At 45.0% G+C, this 27,127-nt stretch overlaps 1 protein-coding gene across 6 annotated transcripts in view; it reads right to left on the bottom strand.

Moving 5' to 3' along the window:
- HECTD4 (HECT domain E3 ubiquitin protein ligase 4) overlaps nucleotides 1-27,127 on the bottom strand; it is a 199,937-nt gene that overhangs the window by 57,088 nt on the left and 115,722 nt on the right. For 3 of the 6 annotated variants that reach the window (XM_070066215.1, XM_070066214.1, XM_051826787.2), the window contains exons 21-44: nucleotides 25,553-25,751; nucleotides 23,616-23,762; nucleotides 22,423-22,527; nucleotides 21,324-21,487; nucleotides 20,521-20,754; nucleotides 19,333-19,525; nucleotides 18,479-18,583; nucleotides 17,593-17,681; nucleotides 17,123-17,298; nucleotides 15,374-15,509; nucleotides 15,133-15,274; nucleotides 14,870-15,036; nucleotides 12,013-12,159; nucleotides 10,444-10,628; nucleotides 9,211-9,364; nucleotides 7,958-8,238; nucleotides 7,562-7,751; nucleotides 6,310-6,391; nucleotides 4,927-5,129; nucleotides 4,090-4,225; nucleotides 3,185-3,367; nucleotides 2,564-2,728; nucleotides 2,014-2,183; nucleotides 536-651 (exon numbers count right to left, since the gene is read on the bottom strand). In XM_070066215.1, coding sequence (XP_069922316.1) covers nucleotides 536-651; nucleotides 2,014-2,183; nucleotides 2,564-2,728; nucleotides 3,185-3,367; nucleotides 4,090-4,225; nucleotides 4,927-5,129; nucleotides 6,310-6,391; nucleotides 7,562-7,751; nucleotides 7,958-8,238; nucleotides 9,211-9,364; nucleotides 10,444-10,628; nucleotides 12,013-12,159; nucleotides 14,870-15,036; nucleotides 15,133-15,274; nucleotides 15,374-15,509; nucleotides 17,123-17,298; nucleotides 17,593-17,681; nucleotides 18,479-18,583; nucleotides 19,333-19,525; nucleotides 20,521-20,754; nucleotides 21,324-21,487; nucleotides 22,423-22,527; nucleotides 23,616-23,762; nucleotides 25,553-25,751 — 3,869 coding nt within the window. The remainder of the gene's footprint in view (nucleotides 1-535; nucleotides 652-2,013; nucleotides 2,184-2,563; nucleotides 2,729-3,184; nucleotides 3,368-4,089; nucleotides 4,226-4,926; nucleotides 5,130-6,309; nucleotides 6,392-7,561; nucleotides 7,752-7,957; nucleotides 8,239-9,210; nucleotides 9,365-10,443; nucleotides 10,629-12,012; nucleotides 12,160-14,869; nucleotides 15,037-15,132; nucleotides 15,275-15,373; nucleotides 15,510-17,122; nucleotides 17,299-17,592; nucleotides 17,682-18,478; nucleotides 18,584-19,332; nucleotides 19,526-20,520; nucleotides 20,755-21,323; nucleotides 21,488-22,422; nucleotides 22,528-23,615; nucleotides 23,763-25,552; nucleotides 25,752-27,127) is intronic. The other 3 variants (XM_070066217.1, XM_070066216.1, XM_070066218.1) reach the window with 2 other exon arrangements.

Here is a 27,127-nt window from a genome sequence, read left to right on the forward strand (position 1 = left end):
AGCTGTGAGTTGATAACTGTTGAATCTGGGTCATGGAAACAGGAGGGTTCATTATCCCAGTCTCTATTCTGTTTTGTTTTTCTATTTGTTTAAAATTTTCTATCAACACACAAACACAGGAATGGATCTCAGCATTTAACTCTTGATTTTGAGTTCAAACATAGCTGAAGACAACAGTCAGAACATGTATGCCAGTCCTAGGGAAAGGCCATCAATAGTTCTAGTAGGGAATAAAGCAATGAATTAATAGGAATGGAGAAAAGAAAATATTCTGATGTGGTTCTAAGGTAAATCGAAAACTGCTCTTAGCTAGTACATCCTAAAAGCGTTCTGTTTACACTTCCAGGTCTAGGGTGAAAACTAGTTATGGTAAGTCCTGTCTTTAGAGATAACCTGTCTCATACAGAGAGAGTGAGCATGAGACTGAGAGTGAGAGACAGGGAGGGGGGGGGGGAGAGAAGCTGTTGTTCTCTTATCAATTTGCAAATGTGCTAGACTCAATAGCATAGGTGGTAAGGACAGTAACAGTACTCACCAGCGCTGCATTCCTGGGCTACTAGGTTAAGAACTTCAACAGCTGCTGGACACTGCTGTATGAATTCTTCACAGAATAAGCTGTCTTCTAAAAGCTGGGCCATGACCAGGCATGCTCTTAATGTTAAAAGATTTACAATAGTTCAAAGTCATCAATGTTCATTTTCTAAAAAGTCAACTATGAAAAACATTTCAATCAATCTTGTCCCCCAATTTACAACAAGGTTCACGCTCCCCATTCCTCCTACTTTTTTCTGAGCTGGACTGACTTGGAAATATACGGCTGGGCCTCTGTGTCTGTGAATCAAGCATCCATGAATTCAACCAGTCATGGATGAAAAATATTTTTAAAAAATGACCTCTGTATTGAACATGTACAGATTGGGGGGGGCATTATTCCCTGAAGAATATAAACAGTATAAATGCTATGAGGGGAGTTTCAAAAAGCTTGTGGAAGAATAGTGAAAAGTTTACTTTGGTGAGAAATAATTTTGAAAGACATTCATAGCCTATTCATGTTATGCATTTTCCATGAACTTCTGAAAGCCCGCTCATATTTACACGGCATCTGCATTGTACTAGGTATTATAGGTAGTCTACAGATGATTTAAAGTTTTCTCTCACATGGGAATCGGACGTGTGCAGGTTACATGCACACACCACAACATCTTCTATAAGGGACTCGGGTGTCTGCAAATTCTGGTATCCGTGTGGGGGGCAGAGTCCCTGGAAGCAATCCCCCAAGATGCCAAGCCTCCTGTCTAACTGCTGACACTGCACAGAAAACCTCCACTGAGTGGAGACGCAAAGTGTCAGGTGAGAAAGCAGAGCGTCTCTACAAAGTTCTTCCTCAACTGTGCTCCTTGGAAAGCATTTGAGCTCTGGAAGCAAGACGGATCCAAAAGCTGGGAAGATCTGTAAGCTGACCTCTCTGACTTGACTCAGAATACAGATTAGAACTTTCTGAGAAGTCCTATTGTCAGAAGAAGAACATGTTACTGATGTTTAATGGTAAAGAAGAGACTCTGAAATCAAATATAGCCAATGACAATAGTCGGAACGTATCTGCCAGTCCTACGGACAGGTCAGCACAGTTCCTGACACCAACACCTACGAATGTTCCCTAGCTTTCCTGTCATTAATTTGGAAAGTGATGGACCAGATAGGTATGAGTGTGATTTGTGATATTAAAAAAAAGGCAGTTATTCCTGTGGTTGAAAACCAGTGAAGCCCCGTGCATATGTTACATAGGTCACATTTCGGTTGTTTATTGTCTTGGGTGAACAACTAAAATCATTTTTTATGTGCAGATACTGGGGAATGCAACAAATGTACAAAACATGGTATGAGAAAATGGCTTGTCACTCAGCGTGGCACGAGCTCTGCACCCACTAAGCTGGGGTGGAGGGCCCACCAGCGGCCTGCGCCTCTGTCCCCTGCTCCACCTCAAACCTCAGGCACTCTGGGGACAGTGCTCACCTTGTTCTTATTTCAGCCAGGAGCCGAACGACTGCCATCACAGGAGCTGACCCATCTCCTGTTGCAGGAAGTGAGGTGTGAATAGAGAGACTTCCCTCCTGAGGAAGCAACATGGACTGGACTGCCTGTACTACCTTCTCAGTAATGGACAGTTTATGAAGAGGCAATGCCTGATGGCGGTGGGGGGCATGGCAAAAAGTTAAATTCAAGTAGTTAGTTTATAAGAAATGAGGGTGTCATTATTATCTGGAGTTAATTTTCATAATTTCATTTAAAAAAATAAAATCACCAAACAGAAAACTGTAAACCATATCAAAACAATTAAAAATACAACAAATATATCATGGAATATTCCTAACAATCAGAGAAATAAATTTTGTTTCTTTCAGATGAGAAATTTTGCAAAAAAGTTACTATTAAATAATCATAATCAATATTTCAGTATATACCACCAGTAAAATGCAAGATAATCAAGTATTCGTGCTTCGCTCAGGACAGCATGGTTACCATTCATAGTGACATTTGATGAAGCATTTAAAAATCACCTTACCTCTGCTCTTGGAACACAAAGTCTAGACAATGGAATAGTCAGTGTGTCTGATGCTTGCGAAGTCTTTCTACAGTCTATGGGTGGGAATCTGACCGTAGCTATACCTTCCTGCTCATTGATAGAAGCCACTACTCCGATGCTTCCTGATATTCCTCTCCCTAAAACCTGGAGACAGAGATGGATTAGCAGTACTACCAGCTCTGATGTGTCACATGACACATAGGGAGGGTCAATTTACAGCTGTCATTATGGGTGCTACAGTAACAATTTTTTCTAACACAGATACTAAGCATGAACATGAATTGAAATAACAGGTCCTAAAACCTAAGACCTATGGAAACACAACATGTGATAACCTCAAACTTTCAATTCTTAAATACTGCTGATGTTGATGATACCACGGGACATGCGTACTGCAGTTAACGTATAGTACTGCATGAATATGTGAACAAAATACAAGTGTAGATCAGCATTCATGAGTTTCTCAGATACCTAATTTAGCGTGAAGGAAACAGGTTTTCTTCACCCAGCTGGGTAGGTAATACTGGTCTTACAACTGCTCAGCTAACTGAAGCTCACATCTGGGGTGAGCGCCAGCTTGGGGGAAATGGCAGTGCTTACTTGAACCTCAGATCCAATCTTGATCGTCTCTTTGAAGCCGCCAAGTGCACACAGCGCAGCAACAGCCTGGCGGGCGATGCTCTGGAGTTTGGCGAGTTTCCTGCCGCTGCTACTGCCGTTTTCCAGAATGCTCTCTGCATGTTTCCCCAGCTGCGGAATGTACATCAGCGCCCGAGACAGAACCTAGATGCAAGGAGCAGCCAAGCCCCAGGAGTTAAAGCTCTGGTTTTACTGACACCAAGGATGATGAAGTGTCTACAACAGTGCGAAGGTCCCATGGATTGCACAAACTCTGGCTATGGGAGGAACCAACAAACTATCAGGCATGGACAATGACATTGTACCCAATTTGCCTTGTATAATTGTACTGAGCTGGAAATGGACAACCTCAAAATATGGGAGAATCAAACATTAAATAAAACAATCATTTACTTGAAGGAAAACTACCCCCGCACACTGCCCACATCTCGCTATTCAATGACCTTGAAGACATGCTCCAAGGCACTAACTTGGGCGTCTGTGGAAAGAGGAACTTTCCGTAGTTCTGGGCAAGTGGACACCGCTTGTAATGATCAGTAACTGACACAACGCAGGCAGCGTCAAGCACACCAAAGATCCTCAGGACTCAGCGGATCCACCTAACACATTCAATAAACCAAGGTTGTGTGATCTGCTAATGTCAGCACCAATCTAACAAAAGCAGGAAGAAGAAACAAAGAACGCCGTTCCTTCCCTGAGGATACCACCCTGTTTTGCAAATTCCAGGGGCAAACAGTTAACAGGCATATCTGGCCAATTTGGGACACCTCTCTTTCTAAAATATCTTTTGCTGGGCATGGTCTACTCCTAGTGTGGGCATTGGTTTCCTCCTTTTCTTATTCCCTGATAAGCAACACTATACTAACCTTTTCTGCTGTTGTGGTCCATATCTGAGCAGCATTCGACTCAGGGGCCATCAGCAAGCTGTGTAGCAGGGCGATGACCTCTGCAGCCATGCTGTTTGCCACATGCCCACTGATGAAGGGCCGGACAGGATCAGTCCTGCAAATGTCAACGCGGGAAACTGTCAGCACCCAGGGATGGTTAAGAATGCAAGGATGTGGCCTTCAGGGCTACAACTGGAGGGAGACACTTATTCTTTCTCTAAGAAAAAGTAGATTTTGTTCATTGAGAAAACAAGAAGCGAAGGTATCGTGAGGGGAGATCATTCCTTTCATATCCTGTGAGTATCTGAAGAATCCCGTGAGAGAGCAGACCCCACACTTTGTTTGGCAGAAGCTACAAGGATCAAGAAAGACACCGCTGCAGCTGCCCCTCCTGTGCAGGCACCAAACACCTGCCCAAACTGCCCAAAGCTAACCCTGCCCCTTCCCACCCCTACATAGAAGTTCATGTCAGGATGGGGGGAGGGGAAGTGCGCTAACACTCGGGAGAGTCCTCGGGCAGTAAATGTCCCCTCAGCCAGGGGCACATCTATTCTTCGATGACAACCTCAGATCTACCTGGACTGACTGCTCATCTACCCCCTGACACTAATTTGACAGCAATGACATCTACATCCTGACTCCCTCATCTACTCCCTGACACTAATTTGACAGCAATGATTAACCCAGAAAGGTAGTTTTAGCTCCTACTCCTTACTTACAGCAGGTCAAGGCAGAAAATTAAAACCCTAACAATAAGCCTGTTACAAAGAAAGTCTGAGAAGAGAAAGGACAGGTGCTAACTCGTGGGAAGTTTACCTCGCAAGCTCAGAGTTCCTTTCTCGGCAAATGGAGGTTTGGGCAGTTTTCTTTTTGTCACCTGTGGACAGCCCACTCACAGTCTCTGGGCTGACAGATTCTACAGGTGGCCCCACACTGACGATGAGGCCCGACTGTGCCCACTTGGTTGCTTTCCGGAGGGCAGCTGTGGCCTCCTCTGTGATCACTTCACAACAGCCTCCCTGGGGGTCAGAGGGAAGACATTTAGAACATCCAAGTCACTCTTCCCAGCACTCAATTTCTCAAAGTTGCTTCCTCCAAATTAGCAAAGCAATCCATGCTCATTCTTGTAAAAATTTTAACAAAATATCATACATAGAAAGTTGAATTTCCATAGCTATCCCATGCCTTCACCAAGTCCAAGGTAACTGTCCTCAAGGTTTTTTCCATGCAAATTCCAACATATAGGTGCCGGTGCTGTGGCACAGAGTTAAGCCACCATCTGCAGTGCCAGCAATCCCTTATGGGCATTGGTTTGAATCCTGGCTGCTCTGCTTCTGATCCAGCTGCCTGCTAATGTGCCTGGGAAAGCAGTGGAGGATGACCCAAGTCCTTGGGCCTTGCACTCATGTGGGAGACCCAGAAAGAAGCTCCTGGCTTTGGACTGGCATAGCTCCAGCCATTGTGGCCATTTGGGGAGTGAACCAGCGAATCAAAGATCTCTGTTTTTGTCTCTCTTTTCTCTCTGTAATTTACTTTCAAATAAATTAATTAATCTTAAAAAGAATTTCCAACATATATAATCATGGAGTTCCACCACACACATATTCAATTGGCTTTTGTAGGTTAAAAGCACATCATGGACATCTCTTTATATCAATACAAACAGAGCTACTTTGTTATTTTTTGAAAAAAAAAAATTTTTTTTTGACAGGCAGAGTGGACAGTGAGAGAGAGAGAGAGACAGAGAAAGGTCTTCTTTTGCCGTTGGTTCACCCTCCAATGGCCGCTGCGGCCAGCGTGCTGCAGCCAGCACACCACGCTGATCCGAAGCCAGGAGCCAGGTGCTTCTCCTGTTCTCCCATACGGGTGCAGGGCCAAGGACTTGGACCATCTTCCACTGCTTTCCCGGGGCCACAGCAGAGAGCTGGACTGGAAGAGGGGCAACCGCGACAGAATCCGGCACCCCGACTGGGACTAGAACCCGGTGTGCCGGTGCCACAGGCAGAGGATTAGCCTATTGAGCCGTGGCGCCGGCCATTGACTAGTTCTCTTTAAAATGGCCTCAAGCCACTGACTTCGACTTCTCATCCTGTCTCTATGGGAACTTGAGCTAACCAAAAAATAATTTCTCCTGAAAACCTCAAGTATCACTAACGCTCTAAATCCTGAGCTTTGTCAGCATTGTGCTGCACGGGTTACCTTGGTCATGTCCCGATCCATCTTCACAACTTTCTCCATGTTGGCTCCAGTGCCAAGTCGGAAGGGACGTCCTTCTGAGCTGCTAAAAATGGGAAAGCAGAGGCGAACAGATCTTCAGGTCCTGCCAGAGGTGGGCTGCGTGCCATGCGGCTGCCCAGCCACCACCAGGCCATTCTCTACATGCTAGAATTCATTTTCAAAATCCACTGGACGACTCTCACCTTTCCACAAAGGAAGTGATTTATTACTGCTTAATTACAGCCTTTTTAGGATTCAAAAAATTAGCTGTTTTTAGCATTGTAATGATATCTAAAAAGGTACATGAAAGTAACACATCAATCAAAGAGCAACACAAAAACGAGGATCTGCAGACAGAGACAGGGAGGGCCTGGCACAGAGAAGGCGCGCAGGAAGCCGTCTAAATCCTGGAGCGTGGGAACTTGAACAGCAACTGAGTTTGGTGTCCTGGGGGTGAATCACTGAATCTTCCTAATAACTCCCTCCCTGCTTCCTAGAATAGGCTCTTCAAAACCTTTCACCACATCCGTGCTATGATGTTTGCAATGCCCAAGAAATGTCTTGAACATTTCTTCATCTGCACACTGCCCTGTTATGACCCTGTGCAGATTACACCACTATCCCTCAGTGCTCCTGAACACGACACTGGCACGTGAGGACCCAGTTAAGAGGATGACAGCATTATTAGATCACTTACTTGCAGAGAGGGTTCTTCCATCTGAGACACACACAACCGTACTATATTCCCTGTGCTCTGTGGCAGGCCTACCTGCTGCCCTGCATCCCACAAATAGGGTTCCATAGGTCGGTAATACCTGGGCAAAATTCATTTTGACTTCCTGTTGAGCAGTCATCCCATTCATACTCCAGTGAAGTAAGGCTTTAAAAGTATCTTATTTCTCCACCTAACTGAGGGACGATAATGACTGAAAACCCAAAGGCATTATTCTTTCTTAAACCAAGTCACACTACAGACTTGCCCCCCGGTCACAGACAACACTGGTTTCTCAAAAGGGCTCTAGCTCTCTGCTGGCTTTAGACGGAGAACCGAGTTGTGGTTCAGACCCTGGGTTCTGTCGTCAGAGATCCATATCTGCAATGCAGCTCTGCCTCAGTTTCTTTGTGTGTCTACCTGTCAGGCCTGTTACGAGGTCTGAGGCAGCTGATATGTGTAAAGTGTCTGGGCCGCGGCTAGTGTTTCATGACAGCTGGCTACTAGACTCCTTGCAGTCACCTTAGTAATGGCTGGAGGACTTCGTGGGATGATTGATCTTCCCGCTTGTGGATAAATATGGAAAGCTTGCCGTCCACTGCTTCACTCTCTTCTCCGGGATCTTTATCTCCCTTTAAAGAACTCCTGGGACTGCTTTTTGTCAACATGGTGTCTGGTTCAGAAGCAGTTGGAGAAAGAACTGTCTGACATCCTTTAAGCAAAAAGCAAAGCTCGTTTAGAAACACTGCCGTGCTGTTTCTGCAGCTCCTTATACACGAAAGATACTGGTCTTGGAATCTCTCTCCCCTCCTGCCTCTCCCCTCTGTCCTTTTCACGACAGGAAACACAGCTGCAACCACGAGCCCCACCGTGCACACAAGTGCGCTCAGCACATCCTCCTGGGCAGGAGCTCCTCACCTGGGACCACATAATCTGCCAGCTTTGCCAAGAGCAAGGAGGCAATCTTGGAAGCCGGGTCACTGGGATCCTCCGGCTCACTGTTTAAGGAGGGCACGGAGTAGCTCCAGGGAGGGAGTTCCACGTTTCCGCAGTCTTCCACGCTCATCAGCGGCAGCGCCGCCCGACACAGCTGCAGAATGATGAGGACCAGCTTGGGAGACGGGCGCTGGTCAAGTAGCAGCGAGAGGAGTTTGGAGACACAGGCTGGCTGGCTCAGGATGGCTTTACCTATGTGGCTCCTGCAGGAGGAGGGAAGAAAGGTCAACAATGCTAGAAATGCAAACCAACAGACATGCAGAAGCTAGAGGTTCCTACAGGAGGGTGTGCCAGCCTCAGCACTCTGGGGTCTATCACAGCTAAGCCTGTTCACATTTCACAAAGAACATGTACAAACCCAGCAGAAGCCAAAGCACAAGGAGTTGTATGCAGACAAGTGAGCCTTGTGGCTCACACACGTGGTAATTAAAACATTGCAGAATATCTCCCTTTTAAATTTTAAAAAAGATTTTAAAATTTATTTGGAAGGCAAGATTACAGAGAGAGACAGACAGACAGACAGACAGAAATCATCCATTTGCTGATTCAGTTCCCAGATGGCCACAATGGTCAGGACTGAGACAGGCCGAAGTCAGGAGCCTGACTTCATCCAGTCTCCCATGTGGGTAGCAGGGGCCCAAGCACCCGGGCCATCCTCCACTGCCTTCCCAGACACATTAGCAGTCCAATCTGCTGTGTCACAACACTGGCCCCTTCAACAACTTTAATCTCTATCACTTTTATTGAAGCAAGAGTGTGTCAAAAGAGCCTAGTAATTTAAATGTTTCAAAAGACAACCCAAATTGTTCAAGAAGAAAGCCAGCTCCCGGGGTGCAATGGGTGAACCCACTGCTTAGGATGCCAGCACCCCGTACTGAAATGCTGGCTCCTGTCCTGGCCATTCTGTTTCCAATCCAGCTTCCTGCTAATGCACACTCTGGGAAGATGACCCAAGGATTTGGGTCCCTGCCACCCATGTGGGAAACCTGGATGGAATGAATTCCTGGCTCCTAGCTTCAGCCTGGCCCAGACCTACCTATTATGGCCATTTGGGGAGTTTGTCAGTGGATAGAATATCTTTGTCACTCTACCATTCAAATAACTATACTTTTAAAAATTAAAAAAAAAAAAGGGAAAGCCAGCTCCTCCCCCAGCTCCAGGTTTGCCTTTCCTACCTGGAGAGATCATTGAGAAGACTAAGGACATCCTGGAGGGCGTCGTTCCCAGCAGCTTGGTTGCCACAGCACTCAGTGGCTCGGGCAAGATGGTTCGTGAGAAGGCTGGACACCTGACGGGCCAGACCCGAGTGCACTGCCTCAGTGGAGCCACCTGCAGCGTGAAGACAGGAAAAGCACAGTGACAACCCAAGGCAGCCGTGGGGACCTGCGAGTGTGGCGAGACCAGCTTCTCGGCCTCCCGGAAGTCAAGCCTGCCCCTTGACTAGTTTTTATCTTCCTCAGTGTTTCGTGAGCCACCTATTAGTGTCTCCTTCTGAGAAGATATTTGCACTAAAAAAGGCATTCAATGGTAGGGGAGATATTACTCTGGAAACTGAGTTTAATTAATCCAAATAAAACCAGGGAATATATTCTGATTGATGGGGAAGAATCACTATGCTACTGATGATTAGAATATCTTGATCTTTAAGCTAATATGTTCCTCTTCAATGCAAAGACCTTGCAGGAACTTTCCATGTCCACTGTAGTTCCACAGCCCCCCAAGAATCTCTTGTCAGAGTCAAAAAAGACTATTTGTCACCCCTGAATTTCTCATGTTCTTTTTGGCCCCTCTGCCCACACATGCTGTGTGCTCTGCTCTGGGGTCCTCTTCATCTATCAAGGGTAAGTCACCGCCTCCGGGAAGCTTTGCCCTGTGCTCCCACCACACTCCTGTGTACCTCCGTGACAGCACTGATTACACTGCGATCGCTCATTGGTCTGTTTCCTCTGTCAGATCCTATTTCTTGAAGGGTGGAGCAATACCTTATTCATTTTCAGCCTGACATATCCAAGTGTACCACAGGTTCTTAAGGCATTAAAATGCATAGTGAATGAACAAATGATTAGCAAGCTATCTACATATATAACTGAAAAGTCACTTCAGAAAAAAAATTATTTGGAGACTATTAGTAGTGTCGCCAAGAAGATAATGAAAAAAGCATTTTCAGTGTTCTGGAGTTGCCATACTCCTCCAGGGGCTAGGATGTCACTTAGTGTCAGAGTGTAGCTGTGAGTTTTCCTAGAGCCACACCAATGAGGAGACCCTCATGAAGTCATCAACTGGCTAATCTGTCCTGATTATGCAATCTGATGAAGGCTTCCTCTTGCTGTTCCGGCACCAGAGCATAATAAACCAACGTGGCGACAGAAGACACCAGTGAACTCGAAAAAAGGGGTCCCATTCCTCACCTTCCTCTTTTTCCCATTCCACACAACGGTTGGCGAGCACCTGGAAGGCGGCCCAGGCCATGGTGGCCACCTTCTGCTTCTTCGTTTGTTTCTCACTGGAGCTGGACTCAGTCTGACTGCTCAGGCTACACAGACGATCCATGAGCTGAACAAGGCCACTGCGTACCAGGCACTTCTCTTCACTCCTGCAAAGGGGCGCAGGTTGCATGAAATAAACACAATGACCAAGCCTGAGGAAACTTTCCTGTAAGGCTCAGATTACGAAAAGAGCACAAGACATGTTGGAGTACTTGTCCACAGCTTAGGTTACTGCCTTGTATGATTAAACACAAGAATATTTTCTTACACCAACCATTTCCTTCATAAATAAGGAACTTCAAATTCTGTTTTGTTCATATAGAACAGCAAAGCAAGAATCAATGGAATCAACCACAGGTTTCCAGAATGGGAAAAAAATTATATGTTGTATCAAAAGAAATTTTGAATAATGAGTCCATTATGCCTGACACTTTAAAATTATTAACTGACTTAAAAAATGAATGTGCATATCCAAAAACTTTTGCCCAATATGTAAATAATTTCTTAGGGACATTTTGTTTGTCTTTGCCCCTTCCTATCTTAAAAATGTAATATAATCCCAATGGCTGCATTTAGTCATGCAAGAATGCAATAATAAAGAATTTACATAGGGGCCGGCGCCGTGACTCTCTTGGCTAATCCTCTGCCTGCGGCGCCAGCACCCCAGGTTCTAGTCCCGGTTGGGGTGCCGAGTACTAGTCCCAGTTGTTCCTCTTTCAGTCCAGCTCTCTGTTGTGGCCCTGGAGGCCAGAGGAAGATGGCCCAAGTGCTTGGGTCCCTGCACCCACATGGGAGACTGGGAGGAAGCACCCGTCTCCTGAGTTCGGATCGGCACAGCACTGGCCGTGGCGGCCATTAGGGGAGTGAACCAACGGAAGGAAGACCTTTCCCTCTGTCTCTCACTGTCTATAACCCTCTGTCTCTTTCTCACTGTCTAACTCTGCCTGGCAAAAAAAAAAAAAAAAAAAAAAAAGAATTTACATAGGAACTTTTGGTGTCAGAAGGAAAGCTTGTGTAGTAAGCCAATGGATAATTAAAGCCAAAAAATGTAATTTTTTTTTTTTTTGATAGGCAGAGTGGACAGTGAGAGAGAGAGAGACAGAGAGAAAGGTCTTCCTTTGCCGTTGGTTCACCCTCCAATGGCCGGCACGGCCGGCACGCTGCGGCCGGAGCACCACGCTGATCCAATGGCAGGAGCCAGGTACTTATCCTGGTCTCCCATGGGGTGCAGGGACCCAAGCACTTGGGCCATCCTCCACTGCACTCCCTGGCCACAGCAGAGAGCTGGCCTGGAAGAGGGGCAACCGGGACAGAATCCGGCGCCCCGACCAGGACTAGAACCCGTTGTGCCGGCGCCGCAAGGCGGTGGATTAGCCTAGTGAGCCACGGTGCCGGCCAAAAAAATGTAATTTTTTAAACTAAAAAATACTTTAACTTAGTGGACAATGTTGTGTAATACCTTAATACGGTAGCAGGCATTTCTGTACTCACCTGGTATAAGGTATGGTACATAAGAGTCCAATGCTGTTGGCACAGGCGATAGGGTAACGAGCACACAAAGACACGACAGAGGTCATGGTCTCACCAAAGGCTTCCTGGACGTGCTCGACCATCCCCCCACAGGTGAGCTCCTCGATTCTGCGAAACAGAAACCAAAGACAGCTCAGGCTTCTGAGCCGTGTCCAAGACAGTGACCGTGGCCAGGAGAGCAGCAGAGCTCTTCCTCTGGGTTGCCCAGAGGTACCCAGAACGAAGGGAGCTTGGAGCTCAGCAATCTCAGGGCTTCCCACACTACACAGAGTTCTCTGTTGCAAGATTTTAATAAGGCAAATTGCACGGCGTTTCTAAGAGCAGGGAATGGTATCCAACATTTCCTAAACTTATTTGATAATGAAATTTGAAACACACCTGTGGTATCTCATGTAGTACTAAAAACTATATACTCAATTATATTGATGAGACAAATAAGGCCCAAATGAATTAGCTGAAGTGTCTTTATCATGTTCACATTCCATTGATTAGCAGAGCGTGAGAGCCCAGTTAATATGAAGTAAGACTTTCCCAATATTAAAACACAACATGGGGCTGATCTATAGCAATCAATGTGAGAACTAAAACTATCAGGATTTATTTACAAAGATTGTAATCTAATGTTGCTATTTAAAATACTTTATCTTGATAGATATTTCACTCAACATCTCTTAATGTTTTATTTATTTACTTGTTTTTATTCCATTTGAAAGGCAGAGTCACAGAGATCTGTCTGCTGGTTCATTTCCCAAGTGCCCACAACAGCCAGGACTGGGCCAGGCTGAAGCCCAGAGCCTGGAACTCAGTCCAGGTCTCCCAGGTAAATGGCAGGCACCCAACTCCCTGAGCTGTCACCTGCTGCCTCCCAGGTGTATTAACATTAACAGGAAGCTGTACTGGAAACAAAGGAGCCAGGACTCAAACCAGGCACTCTGATATGGGAATGTGGGCATCCCACACCGCATCCTAACTGCTGAGCCAAATACCCATCTCCTAATATTGTTCATAATAATACAAAAATAGACAAATAAAACCACCTTAAGGTTTAAAAATAGATAATTAGTTTAATAAATGTTAAAAAATTTAACAAGAGAATATCACAAATTAAAAGCATGATATATAGGAGATATCTGTGGTTAGAACAAAGGAGAAATTCACCAAAAGTGGTAATAGACATTATCCTAGGATGTAGGATTTACAGGTGGGCTTTAATTCATTCTGTAGAATTTTGTGCATTTTTACAAATTTTTGAAAAATGATATTTAAAATTGAGGGACAAAGGAACAATGCTGCCAGTGCTGTAAGAAACAAGCTTGGAAGAAAGCTGTGATAACCATTTGTGCTGCTGATTGAATACTCCCTTGTCTGGCCGACAAGTCAGAGTGAGAGAACTGACAGCGCTCAAGAGCGCAGCCCCCCTGCAATGTGGTCCCCATGGGCCAGAATGCACCAGAGACAGGAGCGAAACTGAACGTTTGTCTTTTAAGCCTCTGAGATCTTGTAGTCATTGGTTTCCAAAGAATATCTTCTGCTCTTAGTTACTACACTGACCCTCTGTTTGTTGGCCAGAATTCTTTAAATAAATGCCCAGAGGCCCAAGCAGCCACCAGCAGTTCCAGTCTGGGACTTTCTATTTCTATTTAAAGATCTTTGAAACCTAGTAGGGAACTGGTATAGAAATCGCCTCACAAATAATTATGAAACAATCTTCAAAGTTAGTATCTATACTTATGATTCTAGAAATTGAGCAATCACTAAAGTATACAAAATCATAGGTAAAAAGATGTTGGTAACAACACTGTTAATGCAAAAGCAAAAACAAAAACAAAAAAAGAAGAGGGGAGGGAGGGAGGTGAGAGGGAAAGAAGGAAGGACAGACAGATGAAAGAACCCTTGTCCATCACTAAAGGATGAGTTAAATTTAGAAAGTCACCCATCTAATGAGATCTAAGAAACTCGCACCAGCTGTAGCAGCCATTTGGGGGGTGAACCATCGGAAGGAAGACCTTTCTCTCTGTCTCTCTCTCTCTCTCTCACTGTCTAACTCTGCCTGTAAAAAAAAAAAAAAAAAAAAAAAAAAGATAAAGCAAACCTATCGGGAAGAGAGAGTCAAAAGGTACCGAGCAAGACAACCATGATTATAAAAAGGTATGCATAATAAAATGTGGATTAAGAAAAAAAAAGTACATACATATAAACTTAGGTGTTCAAAAACAAATAGTTGTTTATGCACATACAATTGGTAAAAGACATTAATGATCAGGGAGGAATTTGGAAGGGAAGGTGAGTAAAGAGATTTTTTTTTTAATATTTTATTTTATTTTTGACAGGCAGAGTGGACAGTGAGAGAGAGAGAGACAGAGAGAAAGGTCTTCCTTTTGCCGTTGGTTCACCCTCCAATGGCCACTGCGGCCGGCGCACCGCGCTGATCCGATGGCAGGAGCCACGTACTTATCCTGGTCTCCCATGGGGTGCAGGGCCCAAGGACTTGGGCCATACTCCACTGCCTTCCCAGGCCATAGCAGAGAGCTGGCCTGGAAGAGGGGCAACCGGGACAGAATCCGGCGCCCTGCCCGGGACTAGAACCCGGTGTGCCGGCGCCACAAGGCGGAGGATTAGCCTAGTGAGTCGCGGCGCCGGCCGAGTAAAGAGATTTTTATATTTTGTTTTTTTGTTTTTATTTTTGCAAAATCATGAACCACTTCTATAAAAATTAAAATGTAACATTTTAGGGGAAAACATTTGACCTAACAATAATCTTTGGTATGGCTTTTGTCCATTCTAGACGAGCCAGCAGGAGGCAACTGAAACAACTGACCTGGGTCCTCCCTGCAGGACCATTGTCACTGGACCCACAAGGTGCGTCACCCCTCCGACTCGCACAGCAGCTGTCAGCAGTTCCCGCATGTGCACCAGGGCCTGCTTGCGCGTGTTTCCCCGCCGCCACCTTGTCTGTGCAGCCAACAGAAAGCTGCTGCTGGACACCTGAAACGCACGAGAAGGAAATACACCTGACTTCCGCTCACTGCCACCAGACCCTGTCAGGAGCTGATCGCCTGTAGTCTGCACAATCGGACATACAGCTTGGTCGGGGTTGGTGCCGATGAAAGCAAACAGCTGTCCCAGCAGGACACTGTAGGTGGGCTTGTCCCTGCTGTCCTCGATAGCCAGTGACTGGAGGAGCGTAAAGGAGCTGCTGCGGTGGCTGGTCACGTGACGTCGCCTGGCCAATCAGGAAAACAAGAAATGGGCTCAGGCAGTGTGTTCTGATGAATGCATCCAGCTGCATGTGGGAACCCGACCCCAGCCATTAGCCATTTACCTCTGATTTGCTCTGGTAAATTCCAAATCTTCATTACCAATCATTTCCAAGTCAGAAGGAGCTGACATGCTGCGAAGAAAAACAGGCTGCCGGACAGCATGAGATATCACTTTTGTTTCAGAAGCCGATTTACAAGCTGCAGAAAAGAGGGACAGGAAGGTTGGCACTTCTGCTATCTGGCTTGTGAGGGGCTACAGCAACAGCCAAATGTAACACAGAACTAGCAGCGCATTTCTGCTGCTGGTCACAGTCCAGTCACCGGTGCACTTGGCATAGTCTGCTGATGACTTTTAGGTCAAGTTCTAAAATCCTAAGTGTTATATTAAAAATTATTTCAGTTTGGGGGCTAGCGCTGTGGCATAGTACGGCATCCCATATGGGCGCCAGTTTGTGTCCTGGCTGCTCCTCTTCAGACCCAACTCTTGCCTTACAGCCTGGGAAAGCAGCAGAATATGGTCCAAGCGCTTGGGTCCTTGTACACGTGTGGGTGACCCAGAAGAAACTCCTGGCTTCAGATCAGCCCAGCTCTGGCCGTTGTAACCATTCAGGGAGTGAACCAGCGGATGGAAGACCTCTCTCTCTGTCTCTCCCTCTTTCTGTCTGTAACTCAGCCTCTCAAATAAAGAAATCTTTTTTAAAAATTATTTGTTTGAAAAATTAAAATCTCATTACATGTGTTTTCCAAAGAAAGGCTGAAAATTCATTTGATTTCACAATATAAATATTCACAACAACATAAGCATTCTAAAAGCAGAAAGTAATTTCTGGAGGTAAAAATTTCTTAATTCCAATAAGCCCAGATCCATTTTTGTCAGAGATGGCTTTTATCTGTCCCTCATTTCTAGGTTTACTGAGCTGACTAACTTGTTCAGTAGTAGCTCTGCTTGATCATAGGTGGTGGAAGTAAGTATCACACTTGAGCAGCAATGTGACCCTTCCTATAACATGTTCCTGAATAATACATAAAGGGCAAAAGAAAAAACTACCTGTAAAGATCAGCTAACAAAAAAACTTAAGTGGGGAAAAGCCATTTATATATATATATATGTATGTATATATATATATATCTGTCTTAAGAGCAGTTAGCTTTAGTGCAAAAAATACATAATTTTTGAAGATCTCGTTATCTCTCAGGATGTTTCTAGTTCATTATCTCTGAGGCCAAGGGCCCCTAGGAAGGCACTACCAGCCTGAGTAGTTGTCTTTATATGGGACAGTCAGTTAATCAAGGGCTAATACGGCCAGGCACGTGGTATGCATAGTGGCCACCTTGGCATGCGGTACTCAGCACACTTCTCTCCCTCCAACCTGTGTCTCCCCTCAAGTTGTCCGGGAACGGTCAGAAAGTCACACCAGAAGGTTCCACCTGATTACTGAAAATGAAATGCAAACTCAGCTTCAAGTAAAGAGGGAGGCATGATGTGTTACAAGATTTACAATGCAACTATCTACTGTTACTATGACATCTAATTATATATGTTACTATGAAAATCCTAAGTGAGAAACAAGATGCACTGGATTACACAGATCTATGTCACTGGGCTCCTCGGATGTTCCCAAAAAAACCTTAATGAGGCAGGCAAGGAGGTATCACTGATGCTCAGCTGACTCACAAAACACAGGAATTTAGTGAAAAGTATTTCCTTGAGAAAGTAAAAGGCAGACTTCTCAGTGCTGGACTTGTCTTGATTTGCCTTTTGCAGTACCCAAGCGTGATGTCTACTCTGAACAGACTAGCGCCAGCAGTACCCGGCGTTTCCGCGGGGGTCCCCGAGATGCTCCTGGTGAGGCCCGACTGGGCTGCGATGGTGACGTGCAGCAATAGCTCGGCCCGGTTCATTAAACTCTTCACTAGCGTCTTCGTTTTAGCCAGCGGGTGTGAAGGCTTCTGAGTGAGAGAATTCACTTCTTGTAGGAACTTCTCCCTGTAAAGAAAGAAAGGTGGGCATTCATTTGTTCTCCTGCTTACCAAAAACAGTGAGAGATGTATTTCAAGGGCTAGAATACAAAGGGGAAGTTAAGCAGAAGTAATCTAGCCAGCATTGCTTACCTCCCCCTCGCCCCACCTGAGCAGCTATGCTAACTTCAGGAGGTTAGAATCAGAACTTCCAGTTTACCTAATGGGTATCACATTTTAAAAAATATCTACTAAGAAACAAGACCTTTACACTTCGTTCTGAGCAAGATGATAAATTAGCCTTGATATTAACATCACTGACCTCAGTGATAGAACCATGTTTTCAAGATCATTTCCATCAAAGGAGACTTCCTTCATTGAACACAAAAGTTCCAGTTCTTTCATTTTGTTCTAAAGAAGGAAAAATAAAGGAAGACAGTATGCAGAATTTGTAAAAACCAAGTTATACTGCATTTATTTGAAATGGAACAGAAAATTTTGGCAAAACCCACCACCTTTGGTCCATATTTCCATGCCTAATACACACTTGTAATTTCTTTTAAATTTTTAAAAATTCAATTTATTTGAGAGATGAACAAACACACATATACACAAAGAAGAACAGACAGAGATCTTCTATCCACAGGTTCCTCCTCAACTACCCAGAACAGATGAGACTGGACCAGTTAAAAACCAGGAGTTAGGAACTCAATCCAGGCTCCCAAGTGTATGGCAGGAGCCCAGCCACTGAAGTTACCACCTGCTGCCTCCCAAGTGTGCGTTAGCAGGAAGCTGGAATTGGGAGCAGAGCTGGGACTTGAACCCAGGCACTCCGACATGGGATGTGTGTGTCCCAAGCAGCACCATAACCACTAGGCCAAATGTCTACCTCTGTGATTTCTTATTTCATATTTGAATGATTAAAAGTGACATTGGCCATTTTCTGGGGATTTCTTCTGGGTTTGTAATTCTGCCTTCTTTTCATTTCTTTAACTCTCCCATAAAACTATTAATTAACTAAAAAAAAAACCTTAGTTAATAATTTGTATACTGACATGTTGATCTAATCAATTTCCAGCCAACCCCTTTTAAAGAACGGGGTATGCAACATTTTAGGAAATGATATTATTTTATCTAACACACACACAGTACATACCTTTGCTCTATAAATGACAATACTCTAGTGATAAGCCACACATTTTGCTCACCTCATTAAAATGGTAATCATAAAAGAAAGGCATATTATTCTCCAATTTCCCCTTCATGGCATCATCAACCTCACTTTGCCATTTCTGTTCCAGTTCTGCAACACTCTGATACATAAAAAGAAATCAGTGTATAAATAGATGCAAAATGAAAACAAGTGTAATCTCTGAAATCAGAAGTTTTAGTTGTAATAGTAATTCTTCAAAAATGTAGATTCTCTTTTAAACTTCTTGAAGTTTTCAAGGAATAAATTATTTCCAACAGTTATTGTCGCTCCCCCTCTTCATGGAGGAGCGACACTAAGCCCTGCCTAGGCTTCATATCCGAGTCACGGCACCATTATGTCGCTCCCCCTCTTCGTGGAGGAACGACACAGGACCCTGCGCTGTTCTTTCGTCTGCTCGGCCCTCCCCGGGTTTGCTGCTGGTTCTTCCCGGGTTGGCTACTATCCCTTCCACCTCCGTGGAAGGGCAGCTCCCCCTGGCCACATTCCCCACTTCCGCAGGGGAGCGGCACACCGCCGGCCGGCTCTCTCGGGGGCTGCACAGGCGTTCCTTCAGATGTTCCCCTTAGATGTTCCCAGTGCATGCCGTCTCTCTCCTCCTTTATAGTCCTCCTCTGCCAATCCCAACTCGGCTGCCCACACGCCGAGTACGCTGCTCTCCAATCAGGAGCAAGTCCTACAGTTTATTGGTTGAACTGGAGGCAGCTGTGCGGAAGCTGTTTACTTCTCTCCCAGCGCCATATTGTGGGAGAGCAGGTGCATAGAATAAGTCTTAATTCCAGTAACTCAGTCTAGTCCGGATTGCTCCCCACAAGTTATAAGACAAATATAAGCATTTTAGCTTTCACTTACCTGCAACTGTCTCTCCATGGCATTAAGTTTCTTAAAGGTCTCTCCCATAATTTTACACAATAAATCATATTCCTCAGCATGTTCTTCTTGATACTGGAAATTTATTAGGGACTGCAGGGCATCAACCAAATTCAAGTGCTTAATAACACACGACACCACCATTTCCTCCATCACATCTGGCTGAATCACTTCTCTGTGATGACAATGGAAACCAGTCAGGATGAGCCACACTCTTACCTTACCAATGCTATACATCAGAGGATGAAGAACGTGAGCTTTGACTTAAACATATTAAGTATTCATCACACTTGTTTTAGGACAAATAGCTTAAGTAGTATGGATATGATGATGGCATTACAGCAGTCTTATGTTAGCAAATAATTTAGTATATTAACTGATAAAACTGAACTGGCTGATGAAGCTAGAAATCAAAATTAAAGAAATTTCATTTTCTACGATTTACGTATTTTGAGCTGAGTTATGTTAAAGCTGGAATAGGTTTAAAGCTAAAATCAGACTTTCAGCATCACTGATCAGCAAATTGACTTTGTGCAGTACTACAGCTTGCGTTATTTAGTGTAAATGGATAGTGGGTTCAAACGATGATATATTCGATATCACTTTCATTTTAAATTTCATCCCCCAGTTTGTCTCTTTGTAATGGTCAATCTTGCCTCAGATGGCAGAGGCTACAAAACAGACCTTAAGCAAGAATAGCACAGACATTTGAAACGGAAAAATTTGACATCCTGAAGCCCTTTCACTATGTCACCAGGCGTCAGAAACAAAGAAAGGTCTGTAGACTCCAAAGAAATCAAAGCAGAGTCTGGCTACTCGGCGAAGGTAGACCACCTGAGAAAAATCCAGAGCCTGTCCAACGTAATGTACATCAGAATCACATGGGAAACTTGCCAAGTCACAAATAACCGGGTCCATCCTCAGAGCTTGATTAAATAGATGTGAAATGGGCCCTGAGCACTAGCAGATCCCCAGGCGATGCTAATACTGATTACTCAAGGACCAGCTTCGAGAACCACGCAGCTGGAACACCGCACCAGTATTCCTGTTTCATTCAGTGAGCGTAAAGTGTGAGGTTCACTAGCTGAATTAAGAGAAGACAGACACTCACTACAACTGCTTAAACATGATTTTTCCTGGGAAAGAGTAAAATGCCACACAGCAACCTACTTTATACTTGGTCTGAATTGAGGTCTAGCACGCCCAGAAATCTCCCTGAGCTTCAGCATGATTCCTGGAGGCAGCCTGATTCGGGGCAGGTCAAAGTAGTTCCCAGCAGCAGGCACAAGGACGTCAGCGGGGTAGGTGAACTCTCTGTCTTCCTCTATGGTCAGAGGCCGTGGAGACGGGCTCGGAGTGAGGGCAGGAGAGATCACGCCATTGGCCTCCACTTGCCACTGACACCTGAGCAAACAGAAAAAAGTCTTCTCACTTTCTCTCCAATCAAAATTACTGGAAAGCTACCTGACGTTTGACACATGTCAAAAATGAAGAATCACATGATGTGTTAAGTATTCGTCAAACCTCCCAAGGCTAAAGCAAGATGAGTATTACATGAAAGCCTACCTTTGGGAATCTACCTCCTTCCCAGCAGTATGTAAACTTTGAAACAGAAAACCTGAAAGCATTGTATGGCAATATCTAGATCCCTACTACCCAGATTCTACAATGAACACTGTGCAATGTTTGCATAAGCACATATCTACCCATCCATCTGGGGATTCTCCAACTTAATTATACAATGTTTGACTTAGAGAAAAGCCTATAGATTCAAAGATGCAATTTTAAATCTAGTAAAATAAGGGCCAGAAAGCACCAAGCTATAATTTTCATCTTGTTTATTGAACACAATCACACCCCTGAGACTGTCAAACAGTAGGCACAATCAGTTGGGAAATGTTCTAAAGACAGTTTTCTACATAAAATTCCTTCTCCTTTGTGGGCAAAACTAGCTCAGTTGAACCTTTCATTACCTTTGTAGAAGTTTGGACCGCAAGAGCTCCTGACAGGCTTCTTCTTCTTTGGTAATTTCTGGTCCATTATACAGGATTCTTAACATGGAACAAGCTAACACAGACAGACCTAAAGCCAGGTCTACCAGAAAGGGCAAGCCTCCCGAGACATCCTCTGAAGACTCCTACAATGCAGACAGGGGTAAACCACACTGGTCAGTGGACACTGGCAGAGCGCTGCAGCTGGTGCTGCACCACACTGTACTGTCCCCAACCGCAGGGTTTCACAGAGCAGCACTGAGTGTCATTGCTATGGGACACAGGTACAGCACTCAACATCACAGGTAGATGGTGGTGCTGGAATGACCACCGAATAAAGTTGGAACACAATTCTGGAGAGAGAAGAGCCGATAAGACTCCATATTAAAAACAGCACAAATCACATGCAGGCAGCCCAGACTCTTTGCATAACTGCTCCTCTGCTGTGCCTATCAACATTTAAATTGCTATTTTGTTTTGCTTTTGTCACCTCCATCCTGTGCTTCAACCACGATGCTGTCAGCAACTGCACTGAGTTTCATTTGAGAACGTGAGAGTCTCCTGTGTACCAGCAGTTGTCCTAAGTGCCTGAGATACATCAAAGAACAAAACAAAGATCCCTGCCCTCATGGAGCTTACATTCTAAACAATTTTTCCACTCCAGAAGAGCCTTGGCTTGGTAAACCTTAAGCAACCTCCAAGTCCAAAATATGGTTTTAAAACCTAGCACCTAGAGGGATTATAGCAGCATTCCTGCCACTCTTAAAATCCGGGATCCAAGTGCTGACTTGTGCTAGAGTCTTCTTTGTTGTATGGAAGGAGGCTGGAGTCAGGTCTCTCCTCCAGGCTTTTAAGACAGAGCCCCTAGCAATGTCATCTGTACTAATAAATTGATGTAGGACACGGCTAGTTTTATCCCCTAAGACTACTTAACAACTGGTAGTTCACTACTGTCAAATGAAAAAGATGGATGAAACAGTGGCTCATATTTTGCCCTGCTTCCAAGGCAAATATGATTTATGTAACCAAGGCACACAGGAGAGAGTACATTTTGCCCACAGCAGTGGTTAGAATCAAGTACCTGAGCGCGAACTGTGCAAGCAAAGCCCCACATAGCTTTATCAGGAGTGTTGTGTTCACGGCCACTTCTCATTTCAAAGGAGAAGGTGACTGTATCTCCTTCCACCTTAAAATTTAAGGGGGGGGGGGGAGGGAAAATGCACTTTAAAAACAAGATACACAATTTTCACGAGACCAATGAATTTCAGAGATTTACTTTCAAAAGGCCCAGAGCAATAGTTCACTCCTTTTCTCTCTCTCTCTTTTTAATCAAATTCTATTCCCTTTCATTCAGTTACCAATGCTTCAGGTGTTTCTCCTTACCGGGTAGCCTTTGGGATAAGGAATTGGTGAAATGGGCCACTATCACCCAACAGAGGCTCACAGTAAAGACTCAGTAAACACTGAGCAGAGTTTCTGGTAAATTCCTCAGATTTCTATTCTTCTTGCCAGTTCCCTCAATTCTTTCTCACCTCACACAGGGCAAGCAACTGACAAATCCTCTTGAAGAACTGCACTGAGTGCGGGAAGCCTTGCTCTGCTTTACACGACAGCTCCGTGAGTGAGAAACAAAAAGCACTCCCTGGGCACATAATCAAGCGCCGTGTTGCTGCAGACGTGCTGCATGCAGACTCCAGACTACGCCAGAGCTCTCTGTGCTGACTTCGAGGGGATCTGACGTACAGGAAATAAAGGTCTGGGCACAGACTCCGGATGCTTTGGGCTTTAATGGGCATTTGTGTTCATATTCGTGTTAGAGGCAGAGAAGTAGTAAGTAGCAAATAGTTCTGGAGCCCAGATTACACGGAAGGGCCCTAACCACTGCAGCTTAACAACGGATCATTATTTTTGCTCCAACTTCAAATCTGCCCCAAAGGCCCAAATTAATTTACAAATATTAAATCAATACTTTAAAAATACACAGGCCTGTGGTTTACTGGAGAAGAAATAAGTTGGAAGGACAAGGTGCTCTTCTAATGGACAGGAAGGAAATGCTGTGACCTGTGGGAGCGATCCAAGCTCTGGAGCAGACAGAGGTCTGATGTCCTACGAGAGAAAGGAGGGCCATTCTGACGAGGAGCACATCTTTAGGCCTGGCAAGGTGGTGCTCCCTCAACAAGTGCCCGTGTCAAGTGCTTCCTGGGAGGACACTCAGCACTCGGGGGCGAGGAACCTAATTCACTCTTCTGGAGGTGCTGTGAGCGGGTGCCGTACCTTCACCAGGTCCTTTGGCCAGCCGGCTCCTAGGACGCTGCGGCTGCCGTAGCCCAGCGTGTTGCCCCCGTACTCAGCAACCTTCCTGCTGCTGGTGCTGGGGCCCGCGCATATCACCAACTTCAAAACAGAAAATAGACCGTTAGACTGTAAAAGAAAACAAAGACAACATCTACAAATAAAAAGGCTGCAAACAAGGGTTGTTTAAAAACACACTTACAACCAGGCACTGGTATCATTATGATATAGCTAATATCTATGAATTTTTAGGCACAACTGATGCTGGTTGGGATGCAATCAGCCACTGATGTTTACAGGGCAGAGTGATAGCAATGATCTAAAATACAAGGTACGCTTTGTATATTGCCACACTTCAAACTGCTTGGGGGCCTTGCCTTACAACAGCTACACCCAGTCATTATGCACATATATATTTGAAATATTTATTTTAATTCTAATTAATACATAACTCAGTTTGACCCCTTCAGTTTGATTCAGTTTGACCCCTTAAGTCCACCCCCAAATTAATAAAGTGAGCAAATACTGATGGAAAGATGGTTATATCTAACATAACAAATAAAAGTGCCGAAAAAAAAATCAATGAATAAATAAAGATTTTTAAAAATGCAACAAAGTGAAAATAAGCCATATATTTTAGAGTGTTGCTTAATGGTATAAAACAAAAACGAAACAAATTCAGGGCAAGAAAAGGGTTGCTTCTTTTTGGGTCATTTTTTATGTATTAATACCTTTCCTCATTAAAGGCCATTTCTTTTTATCCAATCCACCAACTTTCTAATATAAAGCAGAAACCCTGATATCTTATTTGGCATTCAAATACTTCCACAGGAAAAATAAAGCCCTGGCTCTGTAAGGCCCAAACCCTGCCTTCCGAAGTGCACTCTGACTCCATGCAGCACCTCAGCTCGGTCTTCAGGCAGCATCAGCAGCCCGAGGCGCTGACCAGCTGCAGATCTCTCACCCTTTTAGACCTGTTCTTGACAGCGGGTGGGGACCACTGGAAAAGTAAATGTACTCTGATCCGTGCAGTAAGCTTCTTTGTGCTTTAACATGTAACACTCATGTCTACTGCAGGCCTAAGTTATCATAGATCAGAATATGCAAATTACTGTCTTTAAAGGAAAACAAAATGACACCAACTAAAATGGCAACCTCTTCCATTTCTGTCTTAAAACCATCAGTTTACATGAACCTAGGAAGTGAGGGTAGCTAATGCCAGGAGCTCTGAAGGGAGGCAGACTGACATGAGCGGACATACTTTGGAACAGTCACCACCTCGCAGTTTGTATGACTAGGAAGCCCTTGACTTCTGGGGTAAGTGTTGTGGAGCAGCAAGTTAAGCTGCTGCTTGGGACACCCACATCCTGTACTGGAGCACTGGTTGGAGTCCCAGATTCTCCACGTCCGATCCAGCTCCTTGCTAATGCACCTGGAAAGACAGCAGATGATGGTCCAAGTGCTTGGGTTCCTGCCACCCACGTGGGAGACCCAGATGGGAATTCTTGGCTCCTGGTTTCAGTCTAGCTCGGCCTCAGTTACTGCGGGCATTTGGGAAGTGAATCAGCAGACAGAAGATCTTGCTCTCTCTCTGTGCCATTCTGCCTTTCAAATAAATTAATAAATCTTTATTTAAAAAAAAACTTTACTTTTTAACTAAAAACTTCCCTTGATGGTATAAAACCATTTGCCCTCACATACTACACGGATGGGAGAAATAGAGAGCTAATAAGCAACATAAAAATAGCATGTACAACATTAGCAGACGAGTCTTCCAGCTGTTCTTTCACAGGTTAGATATCTCAGTTTCATTAATAACAGAAGTAAGTCAAGAATGGTGACCAGCAGCAAAGAAAAATAAGAAGCATTGACAGATCAGTGCAGTTGGTGGCAGAACCACTAAGCCCAGTCCTGCTTACTTTGTCATAGTCGTATTGTGAAGAGCATCTGCTGTCAAATCTCAGATACAGGCAGCGAGCTCCTGGGATGTGCACAGTCTCTTTAAACTTATAGTTGTCTCTGACAGGGTGGACTGTTTCCACAGTCTTCCCAGCAGCCCAGGGGGCGGGGATCTTTAAGCCAGTGAGAAAGCCGGGCTCCTCCTTCTCTTCCAGCATTCTTAAACCAGAGAAAAGGAGCGGGACTCAGGTTAGCAGCAAGGAAAAGAAAAATAAAATGTAAACACACCAGAACACACAAGTTTAAGAAGTTGCTCTTTGGGGCCGGCACAGTGGCGTAGTGGTTCGAGTCCCCGCTGCTCCACTTTCAATCCAGCTCTCTGCTATGCCTGGGAAAGCAGTAGAAGATGGCTTAAGTCCTTGGGCCCCTGCACCCATGTGGGAGACCTGGAAGAAGCTCCTGACTCCTGGCCTCAGATCAGCCCAGCTCCGGCCACTGAGGCCATCTGGAGAGTGAACCAGCAGATGGAAGACTTCCCTTTCTCTCTCTCTCTCTCTTTCTGCCTCTCTGTAACTCTCTGCCTTTCAAATAGTAAATAAATCTTAAAAAAAAAAAAAAAGTTGCTCTTAACTTTTCTATAGCATGTAATATGACAACACTGTAGCTTTTAAATGCCCATCCCTGGGCTTTAGAAAAATTTAAAAACTCCTGGAGTGGGGGCAGGCATTGTGGTAAAGTGGGTTAAGCTGGTTTGGGAAGACTACATCCCACAGTGAAGTGCCTGAGATTGAGCCCTGTGTCCACTTTCTGATCCATCTTTCTCTAACGTGTGGGAGAAGGGAGCAGATGATGGATGATGACCCAAGTACTTGGGTCTCTGCTACCCAAATGCAGTTCTGGGCTCCTGGCTTTAGGCTGGCACAGCCCCTGCTGTTGTGGGCATCTGGAGCATGGACCAGTAGATGGACCTCTCTCTCTCTCTCTTTTTCTCCCTCTGTTTCACTGCCTTTCAAATAAAATGAAAATAAATGAAATTTTTCTATTCCTCTTTTTCTATTCCTATATTTAAGAGTTTTTGTGGTTTTTAGGTAGTATATTCATATTTTCCCCCTCTTTGCAAGAGGAAGCCCAACTGATACCCAGGAGAAGATCCCATCAGCTCCCATTTCAAAGTACTCAGGAAAAATAAGTTACTGCAAAGGACTCAAGACTGGTCACTTCCACCGGCGCCGCGGCTCGCTAGGCTAATCCTCCGCCTAGCGGCGCTGGCACACCGGGTTCTAGTCCCGGTTGGGCGCTGGATTCTGCCCTGGTTGCCCCTCTTCCAGGCCAGCTCTCTGCTGTGGCCAGGGAGTGCAGTGGAGGATGGCCCAAGTCCTTGGGCCCTGCACCCCATGGGAGACCAGGAGAAGCACCTGGCTCCTGCCATCGGATCAGTGCAGTGCGCCAGCCACAGGGAGCTGGCCGTGGTGGCCATTGTGAGGCGAATACCCTATACAATTTCCTTTTACTGATTTCTATGTACCCTCTGCTGAAAGCTCCCTGAGTCTACGTAGCCACTTTCCCTGCGATTTTTCCTCTCATCCTGTGCTTGC

Source organism: Oryctolagus cuniculus, chromosome 21 (assembly GCF_964237555.1).
Source record: "Oryctolagus cuniculus chromosome 21, mOryCun1.1, whole genome shotgun sequence".
Classification (NCBI taxonomy): domain Eukaryota; kingdom Metazoa; phylum Chordata; class Mammalia; order Lagomorpha; family Leporidae; genus Oryctolagus; species Oryctolagus cuniculus.